The sequence below is a fragment of the Schistocerca nitens genome, chromosome 4 (genome assembly GCF_023898315.1).
Source record: "Schistocerca nitens isolate TAMUIC-IGC-003100 chromosome 4, iqSchNite1.1, whole genome shotgun sequence".
In the NCBI taxonomy this organism is placed as follows: domain Eukaryota; kingdom Metazoa; phylum Arthropoda; class Insecta; order Orthoptera; family Acrididae; genus Schistocerca; species Schistocerca nitens.
The window spans coordinates 138305041-138317174 of NC_064617.1; the positions used below are offsets into that span (position 1 = coordinate 138305041).

A 12134-nucleotide genomic window follows, 5' to 3' on the forward strand; every position below is an offset into this window, starting at 1 on the left:
GTGGTCCAGATGAGCCACAAAGAGGAAGGCTGTGGATCAACATTCACTGGCATCACAGAAGTGGGATGAGGCTCAGTGGGAAATGCTAGAGTCTCCACAGGATTGGAGGAGAAGCAGGTGGCTGCTGCCCAGAATGACTGAGGCAAAATTGGTTTTGATGGCACTGGAGAAGTCTGTGGGCGGATGTCACAGGATACATCGTGGGCCTGTAGTAGACAGAGTTCACACTGCCACCTCAGGGTGTCCAGGCTTGTGGGCTCAGAGTAGGGTGCCACCTTGAAAGGAGAAGCCTCAGTGATGACATGCACCATTGGTAGATGCAAAACATCTGAGAGGATGGGGTGATGGGCAGCCATTGAACTGCTCCACCAGGCTACAAGTTTCAGACAGTGTTGTGGCCATGCAAGTTACTAGAAGATCGCAGGGTGTGCTAGTGCCGTAATTGGACATCACTTCCTTGTAGGTGGCGGCTGTGACATAATCTTCTGCTTATTCAGTCCATTTGCTGAGAGGGTGAATCCCAAATCTGTCACTGGCAGTTGACTGAAAGAACACTTGCAAAAAAGATCATTTTAATCCTTTCGCTTTTTGTGGATTATAAATCCGAAAGGGTGAAAAAGTCTGTTCCAAAAAGGTTACATTTTCTTATTTCCACCGTGAAAAGTATGCACTTTTGTAGATTTATCTCACTTGGTACACTTCCTTAGGTTGGGATGTATGTGCATTGTTGTTGTTGTGTACTTCTTCAGTCCAAAGACTGTATATACTGTGCATGCCTCTTATCTCTGAATAGCTATTGCAATCCACATCCATTTGAACATACTTTATGTACTCCTCTATTGGTCTCCCTATGTGTATTTTACCGCCCCCCCCCCCCCCCCCCCCCCTCACTCCCAGTTTCCTCCAATACTAAACGGACGATTCCTTGATGTCCCAGAATATGTCCAGTCAACTGATTCCTTATTTTAGTCAAATTATGCCAAAAATTTATTTTCTCCCCAATACTATTTAGTACCTCCTCAGTAGTCATGTGATATACCCATCTGATCATTAGCATTCCTCTGTAGCACTACATTCCAAAAGCTTCTATTTTTTTTCTAGTGTGAGTTGTTTATTGGCGTTGTTGCTCTTCCATACAAATATGCACTCCAGGTAATGCCTACAGGAAAGACTTCCTAACACTTACATTTATATTCAATGTTAACAAATTTCTCTTCTTCAGAAATGCTTCTTTTGCCATTGCCATTCTGCATTTTATATCCTTTTTACTTCAGTCATCATAAATTATTTTACTGCCCAAACTGCAAAAACTCATGTACAGTTTTATTGCCATATTTCCTAATCTAATTCCCTCAGCATCATCTGATTTAATTTGACCTTGTTTTGTTTTTGTTAATGTTCATGGTATATACTCCTTTCAAGATACTGTCCATTCCATTCCATTTCTCTTCCAAGTGCTTTATTGCTTCTGACAGAATTGCAATGACATTTTATTTCTTCTCTGTAAGCATTAACTTCCTTTCCAAATTTCTCCTTGCTTTCTTTTACAGCTTTTCAATGAGTGGACTGAATAACATTGGGGATTGGCTGCAGCTGTGTCTCACTCCCTTCCCAACCATTGCCTTCATTTCATGCCCCTTGACTCTTACAACTGCTGTCTGGTTTCTGCTACCTTCAGAAATTCAAAAGAATGTACTAAAGTCAATATTGTCAAAAGATTTCTCCAAATCTACAAACGCTATAAACATAGGTTTGACTTTTGTCAACCTATCTTCTAAGATAAGTCATAGTATCAGTATTGTCTTGCATGTTCAAAAATTTCTCCAGAACCCATTCTGACAATCCCCAAGGTTAGTTTCTACCAGTTTTTCCATTCTTCTGTAAATAATTCTTGTCAGTATTTTGGAGTCATGACTTATTAAACTGATAGTTCTGTAATATTCACTCCTGCCACCACCTTTTTTTTTCTTATTACATTTTTCATGGTGTTTGATGGTGTTTTGCCTGTTTCTTATATTTTGCACACCAGGTGGAATGATTTTCTCACGACTGGCTCTCCAAAGCATCTCAATAATTATGAAGGCATGTAGTCTGCTTCAAGTACCTTGTTTTGAGTAAGATCTTTCATTAGTTTGTCAAATTATTTCCACAGTATTATATCTGCTGTCTTATCTTTCTTCTGCCCTTTCTAAAATACTGGCTTCTCAAGTTCATTGCACTTGTATAGCCCCTCTATATATACTTTCTCCCTTTCAGCTTTCACTGCTTCGCTTGATATTGGTTTTCCAGCTGTGCTCTTGATGTTCATGAATTGGCTTCTTGTTTCTCCAAAGGCCTCTTTAACTTCCCCATAGGCAGTATCTTTCGCCAAGATGTACAGGCTTCTATAGATTTACATTTGTACTCTAGTCACTCCTTCTTAACCATTGTACACTTTCTGTCAGTCTTATTTTTTAGACATTTCTATCCCCTTTCACCAGCTTCTTTTGCTGCATTTTTATATTTTCTCCTTTCATCAATTAAATTCAGTATCTCTTGTAATAGCCAAGGATTCCTACTAGGCACTGCTTTTTTACCTATTTGATCCTCTGCTGCTTTCACTATTTCATCTCTCAGAGCTATCCATTTATTTTCTACTGTATTCTTTTTCCCGTTTCAGTCAGTCATGGTGTAATGCTGTGTTTGAAACTCAAACTGTAGTTATTCCAGCTTATTCAGATCCTGTCTCCTTAATTTGCCACCTTTTTGCAATTTCTTCAGTTTTAATCTACAACTGATAACCAATAAATTGTGGTCAGAATCCCCATCTGCCCCTGGAAAAGTCTTACAGTTTAAAATCTTGTTCTGAAATCTCTGTCTTAGCATTATATTATCAGTCTGAAATCATCAAGTGTCTCTAGATCTCTTTCAGGTATAAAAGGTATTTCGTGATCCTTAAAAAACCAAAGCAGTGACAATGACTAAATTATGCTGTATGCAGAATTCTACCAGGTGACTTCTTCTTTTTCCCTAGTACATATTCCCCTACCATTTTTCCTTGTCTTCCTCTTCCTGCTACAGAATACCAGTCACCCATTACAATTAACTTTCCCTGTCCTTTAACTCTGTGAATAATTTCTTTTATCTCATCATTCATTCTTTCATCCTATTCATAATACAGAGCTAGTATCTCTATTAGCTTGCGAGAGTCCTTTTGTTCGCCAAGCCTTTGGTATGTTGCACACAATGAGGGCACGTGTTGCATGTTCTGACTGTCACCACCCCCTTTAGCCAAAGCTGATTTAGTAATTTTGAAGTAATTTAATAATCTGGGTGGCAGGTCACATTTTCACAGCACTTTGCATGCTGAGATAGTGACACACTGCAGAGAGAGGAAATAATGCTAGAATTTGCATTAACAGTTTTCTTAAGACTCATCTTTTCTTCTTCTTCTTTGTTGTAAGTTGTACGCTCAGAGTCCATTCTGAAATTTAACTTTTTATACTGGTCAAGAGGGTGCTCGACTTCATTTTGTTAAATATATGAATGCTGGTGGACTTTTTGGTGTTGAACACATATATTTTCAATCATTTCACTTCACAGTAGAAGTCCACATCAACCATGATGCCAACACAACACACATAACTTGCACTCTGTCCTCGTACTTCAAACTCGCATTACTAACTGCCCAAAGACAAAGATTTACCTCTTACAACATGTAACAAAGAAAATACTATCGTATATTGATCTACTTGTGCAAAATTATCTTTGTGATATACATTTCAAAAATAAAGCAAAAATAATTTTTTATCATTACTTTTCTTTTTAAGAAGTCCATAATCATCATCATAATTACACTAAGTGTTTATGTATGTTAACATTTATAAATTTTTGTATAGCTATATGGTAGTGGATTTCTGGATATTGAGTCTCCAACTTGGGAAGGGGTCATTTCATATGATCCAAGATCTGTTAGTACATTTGTTTCACCATAGCAAGTTTTATTACAATGTGTGGTAAATTAAACAGTATTTACAGATGGATATGGCTCCACTGCTGATGTGGCCTGTCACTGGTGTGGTTGTTTATGAGGTCATCAGGGCTGTGGGGCAGGTGGGGCCCTCGCCAGAGATGGCATGACATACTGTGTGACTGTTGTTAGAGAGCTGACTGTCGCAGTACCTTTCTCCATCATAAATAAACTCTGGCCCATGTTGCCAGTTTCATAGGCTTGAGCTATCCACTTACATTCCTTTGAGGATGGATGTGATTACCTCAATTAGTAGTCCCTGCATTTCACATCAGAGTTAAATGTGCTATCACATCCCTGATTAGAGTGTCCACATAATTCTGACCACACAGACATGTAAAATTGCAATTCCTACTTAATCTGTGTAGGTCAGCAGCCCAGTCTGCATGTGATTGCTTGGGATCCTTCTTTGCTGCCAAAATTCTGTCCTGGCTGTAGTAATTTACACTGAAGAGTCAATGAAACTGTTACATCTACCTAATATCGTGTAGGGCCCCTGTGAGCATGCAGAAGTGCCGTGAAATGACGTGCTATGGACTCACTAATGTTTGAAATAGTGCTGGAGGGAATTGATGCCATGAATCCAGCAGGGCTGTCCATAAATGTCTAAGAGTACGAGGGGGTGAATATCTCCTCTGAACAGCATGTTGCAATGCATCCCAGATATGCTCAATAATACTGATGTCAGGGAGGTTTGGTGGTCAGCACAAGTGTTTAAATTCAGAAGAGTGTACCAGAGTGACTCTGTAGCAATTGTGGACATGTAGGGTATCACATTGCCATGCTGGAATTGCCCAAGTCCATTGGAATGCACGTTGGACATGAATGCATCCAGGTGATCAGACAGGATGCTTACATACATGTCACCTGTCAGAGTCATATCTAGATGTATTACGGGTTCCACATCACTCCAACTGCACATATCCCACACCATTACAGAGTCTCCACCAGCTTGAACAGTCCCCTGCTGACATGCAGGATCCATGGATTCATGAGGTTGTTTCCATACCCGTACATGTCCATCCACTCAATACAATTTGAAGCGAGACTTGTCCAACCAGGCAACATCTTTCCAGTCATCAACAGTCCAACATCGGTGTTCACAGGCCCCAGGCAAGTTGGTAAAGTTTTGTGTCATGCAGTCATCAAGGGTACACGAGTGGGCCTTCAGCTTCGAAAGCCCATATCGATGATGTTTCGTTGAATGGTTCGCACGCTGACACTTGTTAATGGCCCAGCATTGGAATCAGCAGCAATTTTAGACAGGGTTTCACTTCTGTCACGTTGAACAATTCTCTTCAGTTGTCGTTGGTCCCATTCTTGCAGGATCTTTTTCTGGTCACAGCAATGTTGGAGATTTGATGTTTTACTGGATTCCTGATATTCACGGTACATTTGTGAAATGGTTGTACAGGAAAATCTCCACTTCATCACTACCTTGGAGATGCTGTGTCCCATCGCTCATGCACAGCCCATAACACCACATTCAAAGTCACTTAAATCTTGATAACGTACCATTGTAGCAGCAGTAACTGATCTAAGAACTGCACACGACACTTGTTGTCTTATATAGGTTTTGCTGACTGCAGCACTGTGTTCTGCCTGTTTACATATATCTGTACTTGAATACGCATGTCTATACCAGTTTCTTTCATCCTTCAGAGTACGTCTTCATTGAGAAATGTTCTTGCAATTAAAAAAAAAAATCTTCTAGGCAACACAAGTTATGCTAGATTTATTAATGGTTCTTTGTCTCATAGTGGATGATACAGAATGAAATTTTCACTCTGCAGTGGAGTGTGCTTTGATATGAAACTTCCTGGCAGATTAAAACTGTGTGCCAGACCGAGACTCGAATCTGGGACCTTCGTCTTTCACGGCCAAGTGCTCTACCATCTGACCTACCCAAGCATGACTCATGACATGCCCTCATAGCTTCAGTTCCACCAGTACCTCATCTGTGAAAGGCAAAGGTCCCGAGTTTGAGTGTTGGTCCAGCACACAGTTGTAATCTGCCTGGAAGTTTCAGTGGATGATACAGTTTGGAGTTTCCTGTCAAGAATATGGCCTTTAACACACAGAGAAGAGTGTCCTTCCAGCTCTTCACTGGCTTGCGTGCCAGAGTGTGGTTAGAGCCCATCAGACATCAGAGAGTGTGCCTGAGGATCAGTCCCATCTATGTAGTGGTGCTATAGTGGTTGCTAGTAATGTTCTGCCAGCTACTTTGTTTACATGGTCACATTTGGTGGTGGCACTACACTTATGATTATCATTCTCACTTAAGTTGTAGTCCTTTGGTATTATTGTGTTTGAAGACTGTTGTTGAAGGACATTAAAGATGAGGAATTCTTGGGAAGTATGTCAGGAGTGAGTCTATCAAGCTGAAAATAATTAATGCTGATATGAAGGGTGAAAATTTTTTAGATAAAACCCTAAGTAGTGTATTACATTGGAAGGTTGATTGCATTTGTTGTCAGGATGAAATACCAATTGGGGTTATGAGTGAAAGAATAAATATTATTTTTCTGGGTCAGACCATTCATTCAATATTCAAGAGAGTGGCAAATGAAGCTTGTCTATTGAATTTTATCTCTATGTCTTTGTTTTCCATATATGTTGATCTACTGAGCACAGTGGCGCAGTGGTAAGACACTGGCCTCGTTGTTGAGAGGATAGTTCAAATTTTCGGGGGGACGGTTCAAATCCCCATTCAGTCATTCATATTTAGGTTTCCAAGTATTCCTTAATTCACTTCATGTGGGTGGCAATTTCCTTGCTCATCCAAACTTTGCATTGTCTCTAATAACCGCATTGTTGAAGAAACATTAAATCTTCATCGTCTTTCTTTCCTTCATTCCTTCTATGTTTTTCCAGTTTTGCTCCCTCTCATTTGCACATTATTCATCATTATGTCACTAAATCACAGCCATGGTCATCTTCTTGGTCTATGATTGTCCAACTGCAGTATTCTAGAAAGTCAGTCAACATTAATTTATGAGGTATGCCCATATGATGTGAAGTTGTGATCAGTTATACTGTATCCTGTAAAATTCCATTTTACTCCCACATATTTCTTACTTTTGAATTGTACTAGTGTTTCTCACTATTTAATTCGTAATTCTTGTCTTACCAGTCATGAGCTGTACAAACTTTATCTCAGCAGCTTGACTCTCTTCTCATCTTTCATGCTAGTACTATCTGTTTCTAAATAAAATGTGTAATAACACTAATATATTCATCCAGCATCAGTCCTATCAGTGAAACCCTCATCAAGAGAACCTTTTGCTCACATTGTATTTCCAGATATTAAGATTTAGTGGTGTGATTGCAGCTGAAGGTGATTGATACAGTGTGATTCTATGATGATGATATAAGCTTTTGGGGATGATGGACAAGCATAAATGTGTTAATTTGAGGGAAGGGACTCTGGTGTGGAAATGACCGACTCGAAAGTTGTAAGCGAAAATCATTCTGATACTCTGAAAGTGGACCTCTTCTACTGCAAGCTCTCTGCTCTCCATATTGTGGGAAGAGGCAGTGTGAACGAAACAAGAAATAGCTCTCGGTGAACATGGGCTCTAAAATGCACACCATTAGAGCTATGAGCACTTGTTCAGTAGAAGAGATGTTTTTCTTAGTAGCATAGATGAACAAATGGCATAGCTCTTAAGATATGCACTTCAGAGCCCATGGTTACTGGACTTTTTGTTCTTGTTTTGGTCCATACCACCACCTCCCAAAATGTGGAAAGCAAGGAGTTTGCAATAGACGAGGTCCATTGTCAGAGGTACCTGAACAATTTTCACTTATAACTTTTGACTTGGTCATTTGTGGACTAGTTTCCCTTATTTCAAATTGATACATTTACTCTTCTCCATCATCCCTCAAAGTTTGTAAAATTATCATAGAATCACATGTATAATCTTTAGGTTTCTATTCTGGCATTACCGACAAAGGCTTTTGTCAGAACAAAGGCACAAGCTGATAATATCTATCGTAAAGTACCGTGCATGGTGAAAAACTGAAGCACCCCGAAGGCATGACCAGATTTCAATGTAACTTTGTATACGTACACACCGTTGGTGGGTATGTAAATGATTATCGAGTTGCAATTCTCCATGACTCAGACCTTGTAGGGTATACAAAGGGTGCAAACAGCATCCGATGTTGAGTGAGACAGTGGCAAAGGACAAGATAGAGATTCAAAGGGGGCTCATTGTGGGTCTCCATTTTGTTGGCTGGTCGAATCATGCGATATCTAGATTTGCGAGGTATTTCGATGTAACAGTGGCCTTATGTTGGACCACATGGAAATGCGATTTGTGACATACTTGTCATCAAGGTTTCTGGTGACTACATCTGCCTACCACAAAGGAGGCTCACTGTGTTGTGCATCATGCACATTGTAACCTCTTTACATGTGCACCTACCACTTGAGAACAAATAATTGACACTCTGCTGCATTCTGTGTAGTCCCGCAGCATCGGTCAGAGACTAGTGGCAGTTGGATTACCATACCATGCATACGCTGCTGGTTATACCATAACACAAACAGCTGTGTTCAAATGGCACAGTGGCTGGCAAGCATTGACTGCTGATAAATGACACCATAATGTGTCCAGTGATTAAGTGATGAATTGTTGTTGTGCACTAACCCGTATGGCCATCACTGGTGAGTATAGCATGACTTGGGGGAAAGTTCCCATTCCTCTTGTTTTGGAGGGGCATAGCTTTATAATTTCTGCTGTCATAGCGTGGGAAGCCATCAGACTTCAGGTCACGGCTGCAAGTGATTGAGGGAATTCTGATGACACAATGTTGTGTTGTGGACATCCTATGTCTTCATGTGTTACCTCTCATGTGACACAGTTGTGGTGCCATTTTTCAACTCACATCGCTTGTTCATACATGGCACATATTTCTATGGATTGTCTGTGTGGTTTTGAAATACTCCCATGGCCAGCAAGGTCCACAATACCAGCATTTGAGACTAGCTCAGACACCAATTCTGTCCCAGTGCCAGTATTTAGGATATTAAGGACCCGTTATACGGATGTGGGTGAGATTGCTTCAGGAGAGGATAGAATGGCTTTATAAAACCCTTTCCAAGCAAATCAGTGCATGCATTGAGGTCATAGAGGGAGCAATATCGTACTGATAGTGGACTTATGCTGCCAAGTTCTTTGTAAATTTGACTCAGTTTTGTAATTACTCAAATAACTTTGCATACTTTTTCAATCTGTAAAGTTTTGTTTTGTTTCCTCCTCCCCTTCTGGATACTTCACTTTTTTTGTCAGTCAATGTATGTAAAAATTGCAGTACCAATGAGAAGGATACACTGACAGAAATGATTGTTATGTCACTTATTAAATACATGACGGCACACAAATGACTAGGATTGTGTTTTCATGCTGCAGTTAATTCTACACTCTCACAAGACACAATACAAGCAACATCTTTCATAGTAATAGCAGTTAAGGAAGGGACTTTGTAGACTGGTTAACATAGAATGAGAGCTTGAGCTCCAGATGTGGGATTAAAACTGGTTCATAATGAGGTGTGTTGCACCACCAAGTGAGATAGTCATTCTTGAAGTCTGCATTACAGTGCCACCAGTGCTGCCGTTTCTTTTGCTTCAGGATCACTGAGCTGTCTATCTGTTGACATACCAAGGCTTAAACAAATATACATGATATTTAACTTTGTGAATTTGATACAGTGTGAAGCAGCAACATACTTCAGTCAGTGACTTTAAAACTAGTGGCATTTAGTTAAATAGGGCCTGGTACTCTCCGTTTCCTGTGTGTGTGTGTCCACAAAAGGAAGCCAATATTTACCAGACGACTGTGACATACAAATTGTCAACCAACCAAATCACAGAGGCATCCAGTGGATTGTGGGTCAGCTGAGAGGCAGACCAGGTTGATAGTGATAGCTGTCAGACTTCAGAAAATGCTTACACATCCCGCCCAAAATGTTACTACATATTTTGCTGCTGAAACATTCCACGTCGGGCACCTTGAATGAGAAGCGGCACCTCTGACTCTAAAATCTGCCTGTTGTTGTTGTTGTTGTTGTTGTTGACATCCATACATCTACACCTACACTCCACTAACCACCTTGAACGGCGTGCAACAGTTGCTGTTCCAGTTGCCCTCAGTACATAGGTGTTGAGATCACAAGTTATGTCGTATACTGTCCCAAACTATCACAGTGGCATTTGTCGTCTATGTTACTCAACAATTGATGCTTCTGTATTACATTCATCACTGTAGCACTATTAGAAATATTAGTTCCTTCCTTGAGGAGGGGAATGGTATAGATTGGGTAAGATTAAAAGGAAGGATAGGTCAATTCGACCGACATGGGATCCATTTCAGTTTGGGACCTGAATGACCTGCCCTTCTACATTTACATCAGTACTCTGCAATCCACCATATGGTGCATGGTGGAAGGTATCCAATAACACTACTAGTCATTTCCTTTCCTCTTCCACTTGAAAATAGAATGAGGGAAAAATGACTATCTATATGCCTCTAATTAGCCCTAATTACTCGTATCTCATCTTCGTGGCCCTTATGTGCACTGCATGTTGGAGACAGTAGAATCCTTCTGCAGTCAGCTTCAAGTGCCAGTTCTCTCAATTTTCTCACTATTTTGTAGTGTTCCTCAAAAACAATGTCACCTTCCCTCCACAGTTTCCCCATTTGAGTTCCCAAAGCATCTCTCTAACACTTGCTTGTTGTTCAGACCATCTGGCAACAGATCCAGCAGCCCACCTCAGAACTGCCTCTTCCTTTAGTCTGACCTGATACTGATCCCAAAAACTTGAGCAGTACTCAAGAATAGGTTGCACTAGTGTCCTGTATGCAGTCTCCTTTATAGATGAACCACACGTTCCCAGAATTCTCTCAATGAACTAAAGTTGACCATTCATCTTCCCTACCAAAATCCTTAGATGCTCGTTCCATTTCATATCATGTGGCAGTGTTATGCCCATATATTTAAATGATGTGACTGTGTCCTGTTAATCATCCCTGGCCTGTACCTCTTCCCATCCCAAGGGAGGAACTAATAGTTCCAAAAGTTAGGAGAGTTTTATGTATGCTTATATATACACATTTGTAAAACTAAATATTTCACCCTCTGTAGGTAGGTAATGGCCATCAATTCTATCTCATAATTTTTAGATTCTCAAGTGAATTTTCCTTTTGATACAGTATACATACTTCCCAATCTTTTTGCTAGTTTTTCTGTTTTAGTTTTGAAACATTTTTATCATTACTGTTCAGGTAAGATGATTTGTATTGCAGAGAGGTAATGTATTGTTTACAGTAAATAGAAATAATTAATGCACAAGCATATCATGCAAACACTACCAGGGTTATTCCGGACAAGAATTTGGTTATTGTGTTGTTACATTGTCTGTTGTTTCTCACATCTTACTAACAATTTTGCCTTAACTCTTCACTGAAAAGGATGAGTATTACTGCACTTTTGATGTTTTCGCTTTTCAGGAAAAAATTGTGAAGCTGACCCAAGAAATGGATTTTGCTGTCGAACGTCATGAAAGATTGAAGAGGGAGGAGGCAGAATATAGGAAAAATATTATAAACAGTAAACTCAAACCAAAGGGTAATCTCCTAAAGTTGGAAAAGTGATTATTCTGTTGTCCATTGTCACTTCTCCCTTACTGTTAAACCTGTTACCTAGATTAATAGTGCAGAATTTGTATCTGACATGTAATTATTTGTAATATAGTAAAGTGATATTTTACAGGAATAAGATGGTCTTTTTCTTTCTTTCTTCCCCCCCCCCCCCCCCCCCCAACTTAAATAGACCATCCTAAATAATTTTTATTGTAATGTGGCCGCTGCATCAGTTTTTGTGATTGTCTTCTGAAAATTAATTTAATATGATTTATGTAAAAGTCAGTGGAGGAAAGCGTATCATTCAAACATGAAGCAGTCTGTCTGGCTCTGTGGCTTAAGCAGTTGCATTTATTTGGGATTTGGAAGGATTCTGATCAGGATCAAACTAGGTAGTCAGATGCTGAAGGAAGCCCTTTTTCAGTTTAGTTTTCTGCAAATATGAAGAATGCTGCCATAGACCATGATTGTGGTTC

The 12134-nt window shown here is 39.8% G+C and overlaps 1 protein-coding gene across 1 annotated transcript in view; it reads left to right on the forward strand.

Moving 5' to 3' along the window:
• Window positions 1-11794, forward strand: part of LOC126251798 (39S ribosomal protein L52, mitochondrial) — a 50644-nt gene extending 38850 nt beyond the window's left edge. The window contains exon 4 of the mRNA XM_049952433.1: window positions 11527-11794. Coding sequence (XP_049808390.1) covers window positions 11527-11670 — 144 coding nt within the window. The 3' untranslated portion in view covers window positions 11671-11794. The remainder of the gene's footprint in view (window positions 1-11526) is intronic.
• Window positions 11795-12134: the final 340 nt, after the last annotated feature.